This window comes from Oxyura jamaicensis, chromosome 8 (assembly GCF_011077185.1).
Source record: "Oxyura jamaicensis isolate SHBP4307 breed ruddy duck chromosome 8, BPBGC_Ojam_1.0, whole genome shotgun sequence".
Taxonomy (NCBI): Eukaryota; Metazoa; Chordata; class Aves; order Anseriformes; family Anatidae; genus Oxyura; species Oxyura jamaicensis.
In genome coordinates, this window is record NC_048900.1 from 5,203,328 (window position 1) to 5,225,960 (window position 22,633).

Consider the following 22,633-nt stretch of genomic DNA (forward strand, 5'->3'; position numbering starts at 1 on the left):
GAATCTTGGACATAATTCACTTGTTAACAACAAATGTGTGTGCTCTATCAGGTGCAAAATCACAGAATCACAGAATTGTAGGGATTGGAAGGGACCTCGAAAGATCATCAGGCCCAACCCCCCTGCCAAAACAGGTTCCTCAGAGCAGGCAGCCCCGGTAGGTGTCCAGACGGGCCTTGAGGATCTCCAAAGGAGACTCCACAACCCCCCTGGGCAGCCTGTCCCAGTGCTCCGTCACCCTCACCGTGAAGTTCTTTTGCATGTCAGTGCAGAACTTCCTGTGCTCCATCTTGGGGCCATTGCCCCTTGTCCTGTCCCCACAAACCACTGAAAAGAGGTTGGCTACATCCTTCTGTCTCCCACACCTCAAGTATTTATAAACATTGATGAGATCCCCTCTCAGTCTTCTCTTCTCCAGGCTGAACAGACCCAGGTCTCTCAGCCTGTCCTCATAGGGAAGATGCTCCAGGCCCCGTATCATCTTTGTGGCCCTGCGCTGCACTCTTTCCAGGAGATCCCTGTCTTTTTTGTACCAGGGAGCCCAGAAGTGGACACAGCACTCCAGGTGAGGCCTGAGCAGGGAAGAGTAGAGGAGGAGGATCACCTCCCTTGACCTACTGGCCACGCTCCTTTTAATGCACGCCAGGATCCCATTGGCCCTCTTGGCCACCAGGGCACACTGCTGGCTCATGGTCAACCTGCCGTCCACCAGGACCCCCAAGTCCTTCTCCTCTGAGCTCCTCCCCAGCAGGTCGTCCCCCAGCCTGTACTGATAGGTCTGGTTGTTCCTTCCCAGGTGCAGGACTCTACACTTGCTCTTGTTAAACCCCATTTGGTTTCTTCCTGCCCATCTCTCCAGCCGGTCCAGGTCTCCCTGAATGGCAGCACAGCCTTCTGGCATGTCAGCCACTCCTCCCAGCTTTGTGTCATCGGCGTTCTTGCTGAGGGCAGACACTATTCCCTCATCAAGGTCATTGATGAAGATGTTGAACAAGACTGGACCCAGCACCGACCCCTGGGGAACACCGCTACTCACAGGCCTCCAGCCAGACTCTGCGCCGCTGATCACCACCCTCTGAGCTGGGCCAGTCAGCCAGTTCTCAGCCCACCTCACTGCCCACTCCTCTGTCCCACACTTTCTCAGCTTTGCTAGCAGGATGTCATGGGAGACAGCATCGAAAGCCTTGCTAAAGTCAAGGTAGATGACATCCACTGTTCTCCCCCCATCTACCCAGCTGGTGATGCCATCATAGAAGGCAACGAGGTTGGTCGAGCACGACTTCCCCTTGGTGAATCCATGCTGACTGCTCCTCATAACATTCTTCTCTTCCAATTGCTTGGAGATAGCATCCCGAACAAGCTGCTCCAACACCTTTCCAGGGACAGAGGTGAGACTGACTGGCCTGTAGTTTCCCGGATCCTCCTTCTTGCCCTTCTTGAAGACCAGAGTGACATTAGCTATCCTCCAGTCTTCAGGCACCTCACCCATTCTCCAGGACCTTTCAAAGATGATAGAGAGAAATGTTGCGTGGAGCCTTTGGAGCTCCAGAGAATCAGAACCTGAGCACCATTATTAGATTTTATCTAAACTCTTCTGCAGAACGATGAGCACCATTATTGTAGGAAAAGCTAGTAGGAGCCTCAGCATCTGTCTTTTTAGTCCATTTATCTCATATCAGCCCAAGCCTGACTTCACCCTACTACTGTAGACTCTGCTAACAAAGCCATGCATTCGTAGGTGGCACTGAAAAAATAACAACCCATTCACAATGGTGACTGACAAATATCAAGCATCTTAAAGGTGCCCTGAAGGACTTCTGGCCTGCAGTGTAATTTAATTAAGATATCCAAGTGTTAGCAATTATATCATCTATGACAGCTATTCTATTATAAAGCATTTCTTTAATTAACAAAAGGTGATACCTGTGAAGGCAGCACTGCTATGAAACATGGTTTACACTCAGAAACACAATTGGTATTCACATTTACTCATGTCACACATTTGTTTTACTGCCTTTTTATCTGCTTTTCTGTCTAGCCCATGTTGAAAGCATTGCAGGCAAAGCATATGCAGTCAGCCTGCTCATTCAAACCATGTTTCTTTTTCTGTGGCTTTCTGTATATCCACGATAAACTAAAGCCTAGTCTGTTAAAGTGACAGGGATTTCTTGAAAACTATATGGATCATGTTTAGTTCTTCTGTTTCGGAATGAGTGGACAATTAGGACAGCCCAAGCTGAAAACAGCCAGCGTTGTTCTCCTGGCTGTGGGAATACCTCACTCAAACTGAGTCCCCTGCACTGGCATCGGGGGAGATCAGCTGTGGCAAACGAGGCCAGCTTCAGAGAAGCATGATATATGTGGAGCTAAAAGCTGCTGGGGAGTGACAGGATGATCTGGGACCTCTTAAATACTAAGATACCTCCTGGAGCTTTTATTCAATTGCCACTCAGGTTTTATTCAGTGAGAACATCTGTTGATTTCAATGAATTCTTGCCAAGGAATTAATTTAATTTAATCTCTGGATAGGATTTGCCTCATTGAAAGGAACTTCAGAATTTGAATAAAATCATGAAGTTCTAATGAAAAACTTCCTGTAGCATAAGGTTATTTTATAACATAATAAATATTTAAATATCTCTTCATATATTCAACATACTCAGTTTGAAATAGTTTTCTTCTTACAAGCTCACATATACCAAAGCACTCTGATTTTTTTTGTTGTTTTTGAGCATCATAGCCAAAATTTTGGATTTAGCCAGTTTTCCTGTCATTCAGATATATATAGAGGCAGTTTCTCCAGTCTGGGGAGCAGGGAGGACAGACACAGGACAGGACCCTGCACGAAAATGTGAAGTCAGAGCTAAAGCTGCTTGCAAACCTGAATATTTATTGGTGTTCTTCTAAGTTTCCAACTTCTAAATCTGCAAAATAATGTTTACAAAATTAAGTCTAGAAAAGCAGCCTAAGAAATATTGGCACTGTAGAAAGCTTTACTAGGCATAAAGTCAGATGGAGAAATTGATTTTCTAATCTAAAGCTAGTCAGTACTGTGTTCCAAAATACATACAGATAAGTATAGAGATATAGATGGTGATAGTCACAAATGTTTGCAAGGAGGCAGGAGATAAACAGATTTTTTTAAATAGCTTCTATGACAAAGACAAGTAACTCCCAGCTTGCTCATCAAATAAGTTACAGCAATAAGTCATTTAAAATAGCTCACAGCGACATACTAAAGTTAGTAAAATCAAGCAATTTAACAGGCTTGTTTTCTTATGTATGTTTTAATTGGTGGCCAACTTGTGAATTCACAAGTGCCAATGTAAAGTATCATTGGACTAACATATGCAAATGCTGTGTAACAAAATTCACAACAGTAATCTCAAATCCATTTAAAATTTAGAGCCCTATGCTGACTTGAGTTATCAGCTAAAATTTAGAGATCTTCCATTGATTTCACTGCAGTACTTCCAGTAGATGCCCAATCAAAAATCAGGAGAAACGAAAGTAAAGAAATCTAAGGGCATAAATCTTTTGAAGTTCCTTTTTTTTTTTTTTTTTTTTTTGCATTAACATATCACAGATGGCCATGCTGAACAGGGTGATCTTATATGCCGTCTTAAAGGCCATCATTACAAGCAGAACTGTGCCACTTCCTACCCTTAACATACTTTTATTTGGGCCTGAATGTACTCACATGGTATGCACAAGGTGTTTTTTATATAAAGCATAATCAACACGACTTAAATGCTGCATATCTTTAAAGAGACATATTGATTTGCTCATGACATAGTACAGCCCTGTGTCTGAGGAAGGAATACCTCCCCTTCTCTGAGGGCTTTTATTTTTGCACCCTTAGAAGTAGTGACTCATTTTATAGACAGCTATTTTTCATTCTAATAAGTGTACTTCACAGAGCTCCTCTAGTACAAACTGGGAGCTAAACTCCCTTTAAAGATAACTGCTGTAAGGCTCTGTATTGCTTAAATTGCAGAGTAACTGTAGGAACACACCGAGGCATATCCATCATCGTGGTCAGGCAACTCCATGCCTTTCTGGCTCTGGGTGCTGCGGTACCCAGCCACAAGAGCATCTCACCTCAGAGACACAGCTGAGCCCCATGGAGCTGACGTAAGCACTGTGCCCTCGCCAAGGGGCTGCAGGAGATGGAGCTGGGCTGCCCTGGGGCATTCCCACACTGGGCAACCCTGATCTAGGGCTGCGCAGCCAGGGTGCTGGCAGCTGCTGCAAGCTTTTGACCTTTCCTTTACAGCGCTAGGCTGCAAATCACCTCACCTGCTGGAAAGCAGTGCTACAGCCAGCCAGCAAGTCATTAAGCAGCATTTTTACTCAAAAACAGTAAAAGAGCCAGATGGGCTGGGAATGAAGAAATATAATTTTTCAGATTTCAAATGGCAGCAGTTAATTGCATTACTTTATCTGAGGTGTTCTCTTTATCACATCTTCCGCAAGACAAGCCTGTGATGGGTGGAACTGATAGGGAACATAATATGCTGTAATTTATTACTTCCCGTGGTGGTTCACTGAGAGGAGCACACTCAGAGCTTCTTTTTATCAACTTACTCTGTAATGGATTGAAATGTATTAAGATAAAAGGAATCCCTGCCCTTAAACTGTACCTTCAGGCATCCTAGCAGGCAATTGTAGAAAGTCTGTTTTTCCGATATAGAAAAAACACATTTAGTCTCTTCTCATGTAGAACTTCCCACACCTACCACAGGTCAGTTTTTTTAGGGTGTATTTGTACTACATTTGTCTGGAGTCACAATACTCTCATCCTACCATATGCAGCCAGGCTTTATCTTGGCAGAGGACACCACCACTATAGAGGTGGCAGCACCACATCCATTCAGGGCAAGAGCACTGCAGAACCAAGCAGCGCTGCGGGCTGTACTCAGCCCAGGCTGGCAGGGATACCTGAGCTGGCAAATTAATGCAGGTGCCACATGTGGCTCCTCCTTTTTACAGTGGAGGCTGCAGAGGTTGAAAATGCAACCTCATCTTGCAGCAGCCTTACCAAAGCTCTATGATGAAAAAAAGGCTCTTCATTTCCAGATACAAATTGCTTCAAAGCCAACTCGATAAGCAAGCTAGACTCAATTAAAGGAAGTTGTGTGCAACACATGCAATGATAAAAACATATAACTGAAAGTTTTACATACATTTTCCCAGGCATTTCATGCCTTAGAGATAGATGCCCTTGTATTTCAGGTAGAAGATTCTTGTTCAGGCTTGGGATGTCTCTCTCATTTGGGACAGTAACTGAAGCCATGAAATATTATTGACAACCTGGCTTTACCTCCACTTTCCACTGCTCTGAGTTTTCTGCTTGAGGCAGCTGAGCCTGAGGGGCAACAGCAGAGATAACACAGGTTCTACACTCCTATCTCTGCATGGGGCAGGAGCAGCTGCTTTTGTTTCTCTTACCCTGAGATCCAGCCAGTTGGAATTTGCATAATGAAATGTTTTGAAAAATGGCAGGCTGTTAGGAGTCAGTGCCTCCACATAACATCTGCAAATTTACACTTCTGGTAACAGTCTGAGTACACATCACCTTCGGAAATTGTGCATTTTTCAGAGATGTGCCGTTATTTCTTATTATGGATATATGTAATAAGGGAAATTACATGACAATCCCCAACATATAAGTGAGTAAGTTACCAGCTTATCACAAAATTTGCTACCTTTCCTCAGAAGATACTGTACATTTGATTGGATTACTTATATCAGTGCAGTATTCTAATGTGGACTTGGTGAGAGAATCACAGAATCACAGAATTTCTAGGTTGGAAGAGACCTCAAGATCATCGAGTCCAACCTCTAACCTAACACTAACAGTCCCCACTAAACCATATCCCTAAGTTCTACATCTAAACGTCTTTTGAAGACTTCCAGGGATGGTGACTCCACCACCTCCCTGGGCAGCCTGTTCCAATGCCTCACAACCCTTTCAGTAAAGAAGCTCTTCCTAACATCTGACCTAAAACTCCCCTGGCGCAACTTTAGCCCATTCCCCCTCGTCCTGTCACCAGGCACGTGGGAGAACAGGCCAACCCCCACCTCTCTACAGCCTCCTTTAAGGTATCTGTAGAGAGCGATAAGGTCGCCCCTGAGCCTCCTCTTCTCCAGGCTGAATAAGCCCAGCTCCTTCAGCCGCTCCTCGTAGGACTTGTTCTCCAGGCCCCTCACCAGCTTCGTTGCCCTTCTTTGGACCCGCTCAAGCACCTCGATGTCCTTCTTGTAGCGAGGGGCCCAAAACTGAACACAGTACTCGAGGTACGGCCTCACCAGAGCCGAGTACAGGGGGACAATCACCTCCCTAGCCCTGCTGGTCACACTATTTCTGATACAAGCCAGGATGCCGTTGGCCTTCTTGGCCACCTGAGCACACTGCTGGCTCATATTCAGCTGATTGTCCACTATCACTCCCAGGTCCTTCTCCGCCTGGCAGCACTCCAACCACTCATCTCCCAGCCTGTAGCTCTGCTTGGGATTATTACGCCCCAGGTGCAGGACCCGGCACTTGGCCTTGTTGAACTTCATGCAGTTGACCCCAGCCCATCGGTGCAGCCTATCCAGATCCTCCTGCAGAGCCTTCCTACCCTCGAGCAGATCGACACACGTACCTAACTTGGTGTCATCTGCAAACTTACTGAGGGTGCACTCAATGCCCTCGTCCAGATCATCAATGAAGATATTGAAGAGGACCGGCCCCAGCACCGAGCCCTGGGGGACGCCACTAGTGACCGGCCTCCAACTGGATTTGACTCCATTTACCACAACTCTCTGGGCCCGGCTATCCAGCCAGTTTCTAACCCAACGAAGCGTGCGCCAGTCCAAGCCAAGAGCAGCCAGTTTCTTGAGGAGAATGCTGTGGGAGACGGTGTCAAAAGCCTTGCTGAAGTCAAGGTAGACCACATCCACAGCCTTTCCCTCATCCACCCAGCGCGACACTTTGTCATAGAAGGAGATCAGGTTCGTCAAGCAGGACCTGCCTTCCATAAACCCATGCTGACTGGGCCTGATCGCCTGCTTGCCCTTCAAGTGCCGCATGATGACTCCCAAGAGGATCTGCTCCATGAGCTTCCCTGGTACTGAGGTCAAACTGACAGGCCTGTAGTTCCCCGGGTCAGCCCTCCGGCCCTTCTTGTAGATGGGCGTCACATTCGCTAGCCGCCAGTCAGCTGGGACCTCCCCCGATAGCCAGGACTGCTGATAAATGATGGATAGTGGCTTGGCCAGCTCCTCTGCCAGTTCTCTCAGTACCCTTGGGTGGATCCCATCCGGCCCCATCGACTTGTGCACATCCAAGTGCCGTAGCAGGTCACCAACCAGTTCTTCGTGGATGGTGAGGGCCACATCCTGCTCCCCATCCCCTTCCACCAGCTCAGGGTACTGGGAATCCAGAGAACAACCGGTATTGCCGCTAAAGACTGAGGCAAAGAAGGCATTGAGCACCTCTGCCTTTTCCTCATCTCTTGTAACTAAGTTTCCCCCTGCATCCAGTAAAGGATGGAGATTCTCCTTTGTCCTCCTTTTCGTGTTGATGTATTTATAAAAGCGTTTTTTGTTATCTTTAACGGCAGTAGCCAGATTGAGCTCCAGATGAGCTTTGGCCTTCCTAATTTTGTCCCTGCACAGCCTCGCTACATCCTTATAGTCCTCCCTAGTGGCCAGCCCACTTTTCCAAAGATTATAAACCCTCTTTTTTCTCCTAAGCTCAAGCCACAGTTCTCTGTTCAGCCAGGCTTGTCTTCTTCCCCGCTGGCTCATCTTTGGGCACATGGGAACAGACCGCTCCTGCGCCATTAGGATTTGCCTCTTGAAGAGCGCCCAGCCTTCCTGGACCCCTCTGCCCTTCAGAACCGCCTCCCAAGGGACTCTACCAACCAGTGTCCTGAGCAGCCCAAAGTCAGCTCTCCGAAAGTCCAGTACAGTGGTTTTACTGGTTCCCTTCCTGGCCTCGCCAAGAATAGTGAACTCCACCATTTCGTGGTCACTCTGCCCAAGCCTTCATTCTCTTCCAAAGTACTACGTGCTATAATCCGAATGCACAATTCACTGTGTGTACTAATACAACACCTCTTCACTGTATAATGAAATTCAACATTTAAATTTGGTTCTCTAAGAATTCCACATTATGTAGTAATACACTGTGATTCATTAGAAACATTTATTTTACCATCTTGACAAACAAAGAAAGGCAAAACAACGTAGCCCACCTTTTAAGAGAAATGAAATGAAATTGAATTTCACTTATAATTGTCATTTTCGTTTATGTTACTTCTCCTTCATCGTTTTCATGGTTCACATACACACAAGGGTCCTCTGAGTCTGGGAATTCTGTGAAAAATGATCAAATACAACAAAAATGAGTGCAGATTCTATTGCAATAGAAAGAGGGTGGGGTTTTTAATATATTAAACCCAATGTTTCTGCATAACATCAGCAATTCTAATTGTGGTGTTTGACATTCAGCGTTAATCTACTGGCTCTAGAGCTTATTAAAATGGCAGTAGACACAGTGGTAATACAGAAGCAGGTCAGAAATTCTGAAGAATAATACTGACATTAAGAATCAGAAATAAAATTACAGTTAATATAGAAATACAATTTTGCATTAAATCCACAGGCATAGAATCAATAATACTCAGGAACAGAACGAATAGCGCCTACAGATGCAGACAGTTCCAGAAGCGCCGCTGAGGCATTCCCAGCGAGAATTTCTTCTCTTTAGTTCCCTGTATTTGTTGTCTGGCTCTGCATTTCTTTTCTCTATGGCATTAACCAGAAAATTAGTACTAAGACAAAATTTCTCTTTGGAAGAAGAGACCCATGGGGCAAAGGAAAATGGTTTGTTCCTGGCCTAGCCACCACTCAGCCCAGTGCTCATTACTCACCTCTGTGACTGATCTTCCCCAGCTGTAACTTTGCAGACAGCTGAACTGCAAATCATTGAGATCTACAGCTAAAAATATGCAAAACTAATGATCATATTACTTAAACGTTGGTTTTCAAACTTTTGTAACTTTAGGGGACACAGTTTTATATCCTTATTTATAGCAAATACACTACATTGCTACATGCTGTTGCATGAACGACCCACTGAAATCACTATCAGTATGTAAAATAGGGGCAATCATTTACAGAGAAAGATAACATGCCTTGGCTTAGCAAAGCCACCTACTTTCAGTGATAGCCAAGTAAAAGATTATGATAATTTGGAGAATTTACTATTGAATTGCACTCAACTCTTGTCTCATCATGAAGATTAATAAAATACCAATTTATTTTGGTAGCGCTCTCACGAATGCACACATTATTCAGTGCAGTCTTTGCAGGCGTTTGATTAGACCATCTCTGAGAGGATAACTGTCTTTTTGAAAGAAAGCCAAATGACATACCTACACCACCACCACCCACCTATGTTTCGCATCACATCTGACAAACAAGTTATTTAACTATTGCTACTACTCAGGAATGCTCCGCAGCAGTCAAGCGTCCCACAGAGTAAGTGAAAATGATCCCGTGAAAATTATTAAAGCAAACAGTGGTTTGTGACAGGCAACCATTAAGGAATACCATGGAGGATTTGCTACTCCTCTGCTCATTGCCTCGCCATATTATATAGTCAACATCCCACAGATGATGAAGAGTAGCTACATGACTATTTGTTGTAGTTGCACATTTAGGCAAGAAGACAGCATTTAAGTTGGAAGTAAAATCTGTTCCCCAAGGGTGAATGCTTCAATAAGAAACGCGTCTTTACAAAGTCAGTTATGTTTGGATTTTATTTCCCATTTTGATTTTTTTTTAGTACAGGGATTTGTGTTTCAGTGCATGAAAATGGCTTTGTATGAAGTTTGTGTCAATCAGTATAGCTTGATACAACATATTTTGTAATATCAGTCTTCATCATGACAGTTTGCCAGTATTCAGAGTAAAATGTAAAACCTACAGTCACAACGAGATAATGTAACGTGCCTTCCACCAAAATCAGCTGTACTTTCAAGGTATAGCATATCCCACAGTTCTGGAATTCTTCCACTTACAGGAAAGGATAAAATTTTCAGGTAAAGCAAAGAATCTGAAGCACATTCACACACCTGCATGCATACCGAGAGGGAAAATACTGCGTATAGAAAAAATCCATTACACTGGAATTTATATCAAAGAATTTGCAAAAGAAACATCTTCAGTGCAGGCCTCACAGCATTTGCTGGTACTGTTTACTTGTGCAGGAAAGAACTCAAATTTACTGTCCTAAATCCTGCTGTCCTTTGGAATATTGAAATCCTAATGATGCCTTGAGGCAACAAATAATGAAAGTAATTTTGTTGGGACAGAGCTGGTTGTGCCCAAGTCCAATACACATTTGTGCCCCCAGAATAGTTTTTTACATCATAAATAACACCCACACATCCAAGTAGCTATTTGTATACATAAATGATCTTTTTACAGATAAGCACAAACGTGACAGAATAGGCATAATTTAGCTCTTTGTTCACAATTTAGGGTGCATTTTCACATTGCCCTTAAGCCATTCAATCTACACCACTTCACTTCTGTCCCCAGCTGTTGCATCCCTTCTGGCACTCATGTAGGCAAGCAGTACATCAGATCAGACTTGATTCAATGGAAAACAGACTGAGAAAATAAATCCTTGCTTTCCAGACACTTCAGCCCTCTCATCTTGTTCACCACACAGCAGTATAATTTCTAGCATTAGAGTTGGCACAACTGGTGGTAAAAAAAAAAAAAAAAAAAAAAGTGGGAGTCTCCAAGTTTATGAGAAACCTGTCTCTGGAGACAAACTGAGATCTGCCAGCTTGGAGCCCCTCAGCTCAGCAGCAGGAGCACAGGAAGAGGGACTGAGCAAGCAGCACACTGTTAGGTTGCAGATTGATGCTGGCTAGAGGCAGGGGTGGGCCCACAGCACAGGCACTGCTCTGAAAGATTTTCCAGTGGGTCCACTGCGAGGTGCTGGACCAGAAAACTGGCACAGTAGGAAATCTGCAAGACTTCCCGTAGCCCCCAACCCTGCAACTTAGAATAGCTAGCTAAGCTTGTGCTACTTTAAAGAATAGCCTTGTTCTTATTTAGTGTGAAATTTGCTGTAGTGTTTGGAAGCCCTTGGTCTGTTTTACAGCAAGGGAAAGGTAAGAAAGGGCTGCAAGCATGCACCTGCAGCACAGGTTCCTCCCTGTGCATCTCTGCACGTGTACAGCCCTATCCCACCCTTGCAAATGTGGCCTTCAAAGTTTCTGATGTGCAAAACATCTATTTAAAACAATATAGTAGGGCTCTAACTGCAATTTGAGCTTTGCTGAATCTGAAAACTGCCAAATTATTAAGCGTTAATTATAAATTATTACCTTTTGTGTTATTCAGCCAGCCAAGCCAAGCATGCGACTTGAGCTATTGTATGAACCACATGTATAAGTTCTAAGTTTTTATACATTCCTAGTAGGACATCAGCATTACAAATTTTCATTACTTAGTTAGAACCTGCACAGAATTTAGAAGTATAGAGCTTAAGTGGGTGTCATTTTACTTTTGTTTTCTTCCTCTTTATAGGAACTGTCTGTACTTGTCTTGTTACTCTCTGTTTAGGTATAGTAGGAATAAACAAAAAGCCTTTATAATTTAGGAATTATTTTCTATTTTGTGTTATACACTATTGCATCATGCTTATGTACAATACTTTTGAAGTGGAAGACTTTTGAACCTTCAGTTCCACTTAAATAGTTGAATACTATAGAACAGCTGTTTGCTACTTAATAGCTTTAACAGCCAGCTCTGGTGGACTGTCAGCTAATTCTTGAAGCTGTATTAATTGGTTACATAGTATTTTAGAAGCCTTCTGGATTGAAAAATAACACGGCAAAGAGAAAAAGTACAGGTTTTGTGCATCTTTCTCAGTAATCAAATATATGCAACGTTTAATAATTTGTGACAATTTCAGTATGGCAAGTTTTTGTCCAGCTGTATTATCAACAGACAATTTTTAAACTGTATGCACACCTATCCTACTATATACCATAACCTTGTCATAATATAGATAACCAGTGAGACCCTGGTGAAAAACAGTTTTCAGTGTAACTCCCTTTAAAACACAGACACAAAAGTCATGATAATTCTCTGCTTTTATGACCCATGTAGTTTTCATTTAACTCATTACAAAACATCATGCTTATTTCTCAATAACCTAAGATTTCAATTGTGTTTCTGCACTGCTTATTTTCAGCATCATACAGTAGTTAGCATATACATGACCGTTTTTAAGAGCTGTGATGGATGGTCTATAAAAAGAGCTAACCAAGGTGCAGTTGCTGAAAGTAGTTCATGAGAATGTTGCACCGAACATTGCATAGTAACTCAGATCAACACCACAGATAAACACCACATCAGCTCTCCCTTCTGCTCATTTCATTTGATTTACACAGAGGTCAAGTTGAAATTCTTGGCCTGTATTTGAAGTTACTCAATTTCTGGGACCTATGACATCAGTGAGTCTTCACAGATGTTACTTGAGAGCTGTCCTCCTGGAGAAAGAGGAAACCCTACTGCAGAAGATGGAGCTTCCCCAGGAACCCATGAGAAATCTCAGAGCAACCTCCCCCAGAATTCACAGCCATCCTGTCCCACCTGTCCCCATGACTTGCAAGGCACATTTCATCATTTGTCTGAGTGAAATAAAAAGAGAGTAGTTATTTATGCCATCTACCAGAGAAAAACCGCATGGTACTCACAAAGTCTGGCACAGAGAGAAGCACCAGCTGAGCACAGCTTACAGTAATCACCCACCCTGCCCAGGAGGGTTTGATAGTCCACCCTCAGCAGCAGGGTGCAACAGCCCACACAGACAACAATGCAATGCTCCAGTTTGCTCACACTAACATTTCCTGAATTTTTTCCCAAGACAAGATTTCTACGCTCTCATTACTTCAGTCTCATACTCAGCTAGTCTAAACCTGCTCCACTGTTACCTAGGGCAAGCTGGGGATCTTTATGTTATTTCCATCTCCTCACTCAGAGCATATCCCCACACAACAGCTCAGAAGCGGAGTGGCCCCACACAGGGGAAGAGGACCACCTTCACCAGCTGTGCCCTTACTGATGGGGGGGAACACATCCTGCATGGCCAGGAGTCCCAGCAGGCCCAGTGACAGCCCCAGGCACAGCAAGGGCTGGAGCAGAGTCATCCATAGAGCCCCATCGGGGCAGCAGGAGATGTGGCTATAACACAGACTTGAGACCCACCTAGGAGAAGGAAGCAGATTAGTGCCCTGGCTTGAGTTTAAGTAGGGCCAGGGGTCCATATGGGGCTGGTCAGGGTCGTTATGGGGCACACCCTGCCCTCACAGCACATTTCTCAGTCTTTATGCCAACCACAGGTGTTCCTTGTGAACCAAAAATCTGAATGCAGTTATTTCTAGCCCAAATAGAATAGAATAAAATAAAATAAAATAAAATAAAATAAAATAAAATAAAATAAAATAAAATAAAATAAAATATTATTTTCTTCGTGTTCCCAGCACCCTAATTCCCTCTGCCATCACAGAAACGATTTAATGTCTCAGTTGTCACAACGCCCCTGTTCCCTTTCTGATCCACCATGGTAACTGAGACCATCCCTCAGTAAGGCCATACCAGCTTGCCCTTGCAAGGCCTTCTCCTTGCACAGAGATGGCACGTTTCAACTGTCATTTTTTGGCATCTCCTTTTTTGACTCCTTCCCTCAGTGGCTCCCATTCTAAATTCATGGATAACTGAAAGTAATCAAAAAGAGCGAGGAAGATGAGATCTGTATCAGACCACTCAATGTAACGTGAGTGGCACCCTTTCCTGCTGGGGACCCTGCAGGGTGCATGAGCTGATCTAAGAAAAATGCACAGAAAACCGCTGAGCAGGACCGTGGTGATCTATCTCCTCTGCTGCTGCGTCTGAGGAGGCCTCTAATAGATGGGCTGGCTTTGCCAGGACAAGTGCCAGTATGCTGACAGGAATGGATGTTATGTCCCCTGTGATTTCAGTTTCTCAAACCCAAATATGCATCCAGCATATGAAGAAACTTAGATTTTCTTAGAGCTGTTGCCATATTGTTTAGCCAGAGCTTAGCACAATGGGGTCCCAGTGGTATGCACCTCATGATATTACAAAAGCTATAAATAGGAAAGTGATTATATTGCCAGATACCTGCTGACACAAGAGGAAAATGCCAGTATTGAGTTTCTCAAACAACAAAAATACACTTGGGTCAGTGTCAGTAAATCTGCCATAAAGTATCATTAATGCCAGAATCACCAAGCAGTCAAAATAACATCAGCAAGGTTGCCAAGTCAAAGATCGCCTCAGAAGCATAAAATTGTCAACTGGGAATGAACAGGCTTTTCCCCAGAAAAAGTGGGCAGAATTTATTCAGAGGAAACAAAAATCCATTAGACTAGTCAAGTAATTTGAAAACCATTTAGAAAAATAAGTATCTTGAGTAACTAAAAAGAAATAATGGTCTGATAGGAATTAAGTGCCTTTGCAAATGTGATCATATTATACCAATGGTGATATGGTAATAGTTTTGCGAAATCTCTCAGTAACTCTCCTATGAACTAGAAAATTCCAGAAGCCCGAACAGATTTAGATGATATAATTTAATTCCCTTTTCACCAAGCAAATTATGCTCTGTGTTCCTGTTACACAGTGAAGAAGGGCCATGGAAAGAGGGAAATACAGTCTTCCCGTAATGGTGATGCAAATTTTAAAATGTTTGGAGAGAGGGATGATCTAATAACAATAATCTGAGAACTACTCTGGGTACCAGGAATGCCTTGAGGCGATCTGCCATAAGGCTTTAGAAGAAACAGTGCAATATATTCAGGGATTACAGAGTTCGTCATGCTAAGGCATTTCTCTCTATTCTGAGCTATATGTAAATTTGGGATAGGATCCCTACCTCATGGAGCTATTGTCATGAAGATTAATTAGATAAGCCTACGTTCTACAAGACAAAGTGCCAGATCTTTAGAGACTTAAATATCTTTTAAAAAATAATCTGACTTTTAAGGGCCTGCTTGCACTGCATTTGTTTCTGGATCAGGACGATAATCTGCAATGTATTTTCAAGCTTAGAAGTGCACAAAGTTGTTAAGTATTATTATTTATTTTTGGTCAGTCATATCCTCCCTGGTTTAATCTTTTTAAGTCTCTCCAGAAGTTATTGATTTAAACATTCTTTTATTCTCTTTTTGCTGTTTTTGGCGAATTCACAGTGTGCAGCCTGCAGCTCAGAGTTCAAAGTGCTTGTCTGACCATCCAAATGCCTCTCACTTGGGAGCTCTGTGAGAGCATTGACTCTTCCACTGAGATTTTAGCCCTTTTTTAACTTAAATCACTTTAACTTAAAATGCTGTCACTGCAGTGATGAAAGGTTATTGATGGTGAATTGTTCTCGTCTACAGCCATCCCTGTGTTCATCACAACAATAATTCTACAGACATTGACCAAGATACTCTCAAACTGGCTAATGGATGTAGTGATAACATGAATTATTATGCGACGGATTCTGTGTCTTGCCAATCGACTACACTGACTATGTGCCCTTAGACAGAGGACTCCTAATAAGTAGTATCTCCCAGTTAATGGTTTCATAGTCTAGCTGTGTAATAGTAAACACATAACTAAAAATCACATGGAAAATGTAAGTATTAGGGCAATTTTTGCTATCAGTTGTTACTGTCCAATTAGTCATCTGCAAGGTACAGTGTGGTACTGAGTGGAAAACTTGCTGTTTTGGAAAGGAAAACAGAAATACTCTATTATTTCCGAAAGTGTGACTTGAATGCAGTAATTTACTGCACAGCCTCACTCCACGTTTGATTCAGACTATATTTATTTATTGTCTAGCGCATCTGAGCTAACTACCTTGAGGCAGGAGTATAAAAATCAGTTGCTCTAACTTGCTTCTTGAAAATTTATTTTGCTCCTTCTTAAAATCTTGGCCTGCTTGACCTCAGCAGCCTTCACCAGTTTGAAAATGCAAGTTATAATCCTCTGTAGGGATTTAGCCAGGTGTCTATTACAGCATGTAATCTGTGATACAGCTTCCAATATTCACGCTGAAGAAAGGTTAAGCCCCCTGTCTTTGTTACAGAGTAAAAAGGTCCATGAGGTGTTAGTGTGGACAGGAAGCAGATTGAAAGAAGCAACATCTTCAATCAAGCCCTAAGCCTGTGTGTATGCCACTGAAGGGTCTCCGTGATGGAGGCTTCGCCTGAGAGGCAGCGATCATATTTTAACCCTTGAACAGTAGCTGCAGCACTGCTGCTGGCTGCCCTGGTGACGTTCAAAGATGACACTACTACTGCTAGATGTCTGTTTTTAACCTGAGTCCTTACTCAAGGGTCACCATCACCAAGTTGTGCCCACGGGTACACTTGGTAAGACACCGTAAGACCTGGCAGGGAGATGGGACAGTGCCAGCAGCAGCCCAGCCCTCAGCGCCCCGGGGCCTGCAGGCCCCTTGCACAACACCAAACGCCTCTGAAAGACTTTTGAGCTCAGTGACACAGACATTGTGTGCGAACACAAACCTGAATCAGCTGCTTGAGGGAAAACCTTCCTGGGACCAGTCGGTCCTAGTCAGCAGCTTCTCAGATAACTCTGCTTTTTCCAGTTGTGGCTGATCAGGATCAAAACCTGTGGTACAGCTGTAGGCCCCTGGGCCGCAGGGTAGCACCTGCAAACAGGCACTTCCCAAAGCCCAGACTTCTGAACTACAACAGCAGCAGTTTCAGTAATATTTTGAATTCCATGGGTGACAAAAAATAATAGCAACTTAATCTGACTGCCTGAAAGGAGCTATTTAATACCAGTCTCCAATTACTGTACAGCAAAATAGTGGGTTTCTTTGAGATGGTAGTGGTGTTGGGAAGGCCTCAGCAACCTTTTATGCTAATTGGCAGTAAAGTGTTCAGAAGTATTTATGAGTGTTTAATTATTTAGAATTCTCTTAATGGCATAAATATAATTTTTAAAAGTTATAAATATTTTCCACCGTGTCCAGCTGAAAAGCTGTTGCTCGGAGGACTTAAATTAAGATCTATTTATGGCAGCCTGCTGGTCACAAAATTACTTACCGCTGCTAATGCTCTGGTCTTTTGGATGTCTCCAACACAGAATGTGCTTGGTTTTGACAAATTGGTGGATAGTTTCTCTTTGTTGTATTCATTTTACTGAGATAGAGGTCTTAAAGAAGATTATCACAGAGATGAAGACATTAAAATACATAACTAATCCCAGTTAAATTAATTGTTTTCATACTAACATGTACTGAGAGACTTTTATGTACGGGAAGATATCTTTATGCTGTTTTGATAATGTAAATATGACAACATGTAAATTATGTTTAATTAGAAACAATTTAAAGTCAGGTTATTGGTAGAGAAAATGGGATCTGAGTCTAAGCCTCTAAATCAATAGTCATGTTAAATATTTCAAAATTACATCAATGGCTGACATGCCAGGAGGCAGAGGGGAACTTACCTATCAAAACCATTTGTCTCCCCCTCCCTGTACTAGAATTCAGGACATTTATTTTTTGAGCTTGCATTTGCTTATTATTTTTCCATATTTCCTCTTCAGGACACTGAAATCCACATAGGTTATTTTGCTGTCATCAAATCATTTGTCCCTTAAAAGACAATTGAGTGCTATAAGATTAAAAGAATAATTTGGATTATTGGGAAGGATGTGCCAAAAGCTTTTTACTAGGAGTCTCATTTGCAGTGCTTTTCTTACATCAGGGTTTCAGCAGAGAGTTGTGCCACTGATGTTATTGCTGGTAATGGTTTAGGTGCAGGAGAGCACTGTCATTCTGACCTGTGTCTCATTATACTCTGCCATTAACTGGAGTAGTGCCATCTTTCCCAAAAAAACTGTGTGCCCACAGAGATGTAGAGCACCATGCAGTATCAAGCAAATGCTAATTTTTAGCATTCACTGTATCCATACAATCTGGGTTACCTGCTCAGAGTCATAAAACATCCCTCCTCCTGTACCCAGGGGCTAGTGGATCAGAGTAGCTTTTAGTTTTTAACATGAATCACAACAGCTTCACTGTCTGCTTGCGCTGTAAGAAACCAAAGCCACCCCTCAGCAACGCTTAACACATGTCTGCAATCCAATTTATTTGCTATGTTTCAATACACATGACCTCCCAATGAAGTGGCTTTTGCCAAAAAGATGACAGAAGCATATACATCATAGGTATGCAACAGTTTCATGGTGACTGAAGTGACTGGATTTTTCTAGGGAACTTCAGAGAGGCATGGCTTATGTAATTGTGAGCATTTACTGCAAAAATCAGATTTACACTATTCAAAGTGTATGGAACCCTGCAGATCTCACAGCATGTAGAGTTTTCCTAAGGAAAAGAAAAGGCCCAAGTAAGGTGGCAAGTCCTTGTGTTTGTGAATGATATATTAAATCGAGCTTAAGTACTAAAAATTTCAGTCTTTTATCTATTCTGCTTAAAACTTATTTTGATTTTGATTTTCACTGTTTTATTCAAAAGGAAGGAATAGAAATAGTAACTGTGAGCTTGAAATCAGGAAAACTGTAACAGGAACTTATTATAGACACGTTTTACAGCATATTTTCATTACAGCTACATGTTTTGAATCTTTCAGTTTAACGAGCACTGTTCTGCTTTTCAAATAACGCTTTTTTTTTTCCTTAACTTCAAGTCTCAGTGAATTGTTGTAAGTTTTGGGATTCAGCGGTATTAATAGGAAAAAGAGAGTGACAGGAAAAAAAAAGTATTTCCCTGTGCAGGTTAGAGAAAGTTGCCTGTGGGGAGGTCAAAGCAAGTGCTTAAGTCCTTTTTCTTGTGTTTCATGGGAGTAAGCCATGGAGTAGAGCAGTGAGCAAGGTGGAAACTCACGTTTGAAGCTCATTTCACACAGTGGATGGCACCGAACAGCCTCATTGCCCTGAGGCCTTGAGATGGAGAGAAGCAATAACTGTAATTATAAGAAAAGAAAAGGTTGATTATCATACCAGGGCTTGTTCTATTATCGGGGTAGGTAAGAAGTCTGATTAATGACAATCACAGCTACAGTTATGCCCATATTCAGTGCTGCTAGATACAGATGTGTGCAAGTTTTTCCCCAGCAGTTCTGACCATCGCTGAAAAAAGGCATAGCTTCTTCCGTACTGAACGCACAGAGAAACATACAGACAGCAATTGTTTGCCGAAACAAATGTAGAATGAACAAGTAGCAAAATATTAATGTACTGTTGAAAGCCTAAATTAGATGGACATGATTCAGTGCAGCCTACAGGGTCTGATGTCTTGGCAACTGATGCAAAATATTCCCAATCTGCAGACAAAATAGCCTTTGTGAAGAAGCAGAAGATTGTAGTGTGCAAGTTAATGTATCAAAAGGCCAGGAAGAGAATAATTCACTTTCACCTTGCTACAGAGGACAAGTAGCAGTAAAAGCTGTGTGTTATTGGCAAGCTCTTTTTGTTGCTGTTTTTAACTCTGCCCACAGTTCAGACCTCCAGCCACCTCGGCAGCATTCCAGCTGGAGCTGCTGACATCTCCCACCTAATCAAGGGGTGGATTATCTTGTCCTGATAAATTGGAGACTGTGCCTCATGAAAAGTCTTTCCTGAAGTAGTTTGCTACCCTGTAATAAGATGGCAGACGTCTGAATCAAGCCCCAGAGCTTGTGGTGCACTGTTTTTTCTGATGACTTTTGGTGAAGAGTGTCAATATTTTAAGGGAACACAGTGCTAGGCTGGGAACAGAGTTAAGCATGCTCTTAATTTCACATCCAGGTGAAAGGAAACATGAAGCTGTACTGGATATTGTTTCTTATAGAGTACATAGGGGCTATACTGCTGCCTACAAAACATTTGACCTAATATTACTTCTTTTATTAAATGAGCTCTTGAGGAACTTTCTTGATTTAAAAATAAATTCTTTCTGGTTGTTGCATCTTTCTAAGAGTCAGTTACTGAACTATAACACTTTCTTACTCTTCCTGGTCTTTGTGACTAGATTGCTGGTCCAAGTCACCCACACACAACCAAAACCTTGCCATGTAAGCTTGATACAAGAGTAAATAAACTATTTTCTTTCTCTAAAACATACTGAGGAAAATGTTTACATTACAGAAGCCAAGGTGCTGTATATGTGTGTGTTTGCATGTATGTTTATTTTAACAGGTCAAACAGAATAAATCTAGAATAAAGATTTAAGATAAATCCTTGCTTCATTTCTTCTTTCTGGGTTTCACTCCTGAAGAAAAAGCAGCAATTCTCATGTGCCACACACAAAACATCTTCATGTGTCACAGTCACTGTACTGTGCCTCTTGTAACGCTGTTTTGCTCTTTTCTAGGGGAATCCCTACATGTGCAATAATGAATGTGATGCGAGTACCCAAGAACTGGCTCATCCTCCAGAACTGATGTTTGATCTTGAAGGAAGGCATCCCTCCACATTTTGGCAGTCCACAACTTGGAAGGATTATCCAAAGCCTCTTCATGTTAATATTACGCTCTCCTGGAACAAAACCATTGAGCTGACAGATAACATAGTTATCACTTTCGAATCTGGCCGTCCAGACCAAATGATCCTGGAGAAATCCCTCGACTATGGACGAACATGGCAGCCCTACCAATATTATGCCACAGACTGCTTAGATGCTTTCCACATGGATCCAAAATCAGTGAGGGATTTATCACAGCACACAGTCCTAGAAATCATTTGCACAGAAGAATACTCTACTGGGTATATGACAAATAGTAAAATAATCCACTTTGAAATCAAAGATAGATTTGCTTTTTTTGCTGGACCTCGGCTTCATAACATGGCTTCTCTTTATGGCCAGCTTGACACAACCAAGAAGTTACGAGATTTCTTTACCATCACGGATCTGAGGATAAGATTGCTTAGGCCAGCAACTGGAGAAATATACGTAGATGAGCAACACCTGGCACGCTACTTTTATGCAATTTCAGACATAAGGGTATATGGAAGGTAAGAGAATACAAACCTTTAGGAACAGGCACGTGTGTTTGTTTTCAGAGGTTATGCAAACTGTTTATTTCCCCAGATGTGACAACAATATCTACCATAACATGTTCATTGGCAGTCGGGCTCTGTTGGTGTATTTCTGTTAGTACTAGACGCTTCTGACTCAGTGGTACTAAGTCATGGGTGTTTGATGTCACTAGCTTGGGAAGCCCTAGATGTTGGGAAGAGAACAGTATTCACAGTTTCTTACATTGGTTTAGGAATTCACCTTGACATTAGGACACTTGTCAGGACCTCTCTTTCTGTTTTTATACAGTTGGCACCTAATCTAGTGGCAGTTAACTAAAAAGAGAGATTCCATTCTACAATTTTTTTTCAGGCCTTTAATGCAAGATATGATTGATACAAGAGCCCTTGCGTGGACTAGGGCAAACTGTATACAAACAACAAAGGCAGCAGAGATGAGAGTCCATTCCTTGTACTTTAATTAGCTCTGAAATGCAGTGAAGCTGAAGTAGAATGAAAAAACGAACACTGTTTTGGAGAGCTTAAGACTGATTTGAATATAATGAAGATTATTACTCATCTGGGTTTAAGACAGGTAATCCCTCTGTGGCAAGCAGTGGCTGGTATCAGGTGTCATAGACCCAAAAATAATATCAGTGCAATGACGTCCCTATCGGGAAATTTTCTTCCCAACTCAAACTAACAATTGACTGATGACCTCAAGCAGGTGGGTGATATCCTTAACATGGCTTGGATGACAATTTTTTCAGAAGAAACAAATGGGACCTGCTCTATTAGTAATTCACCCAACTCTCAAACATACTTTTTCCCTTTTCTGTGTACCTTTTATAGAATATTTCAAATCTTCCTTTTTTATTTTTTTAAGAGAAGCTAGATATCAAAACAAACAGACAAGCTAATGCATCCTGAAAGGCCATGGCATTTTTTCCAGACACACAAATGACAGAAAATTAATAGAGACAGTGATTATTTAAAACACTAGTGATTTTATTTCTATTACTCCCATAGTGAGTTTGCCATTTTCTACCTCTTTTATACAAGCCTTTCAGGTTCCTAAGCATTTCCATGAGATACAAATAGATATCTAAAATCAAAATAGAATCAAATTACTGTGAGGTAATCTATTGAAAAATATTCCTCTAAGTTTATACAAAGGAAGAATTGCTGCCACATACAGACTTGAACGTGTAAGCATTTTTGCAGGACCACAGATTTTGCATGAAGTTACAGTGTTGTGTCCACACCAAATACATATTCGTACATACAGAGTCATTAATTCAAAGTGTAAAATTACAAGATAAATATTCCTGTTTTAAGAATTCTTACTGTACTGATTAGTTATACTGTAAATTTATTGTTTTTAGAAGTCTCTGGACAGGACTAAGTAGACCATGGACAGCGTAAGATAGTGTTTGAAATAGTTTAGTAATACTAAGTATGCCCAGTATATCTAAATTAACACATCTGTTCTACTTGATGTGTATCCTTTCTCCATGTAGCTCCAAATAGGTTACATGTACAGAGGGATTATATTAGA

The 22,633-nt window shown here is 42.1% G+C and overlaps 1 protein-coding gene and 1 long non-coding RNA gene across 11 annotated transcripts in view; one reads left to right on the forward strand and one right to left on the reverse strand.

The window, feature by feature from the left end:
* The window catches only part of NTNG1 (netrin G1), a 161,457-nt gene that overhangs the window by 50,881 nt on the left and 87,943 nt on the right, over positions 1–22,633 (forward strand). For all 10 annotated transcript variants that reach the window (XM_035332919.1, XM_035332909.1, XM_035332914.1 and 7 more), the window contains exon 3: positions 20,432–21,072. In XM_035332919.1, the coding sequence (XP_035188810.1) occupies positions 20,432–21,072 (641 nt within the window). The remainder of the gene's footprint in view (positions 1–20,431; positions 21,073–22,633) is intronic.
* Positions 8,298–8,957, reverse strand: LOC118170572. Its single transcript, XR_004752783.1, has 3 exons — positions 8,925–8,957; positions 8,701–8,799; positions 8,298–8,367 (listed from the first exon to the last, which is right to left on the reverse strand). It is a non-coding gene; the product is annotated as an uncharacterized LOC118170572 (long non-coding RNA).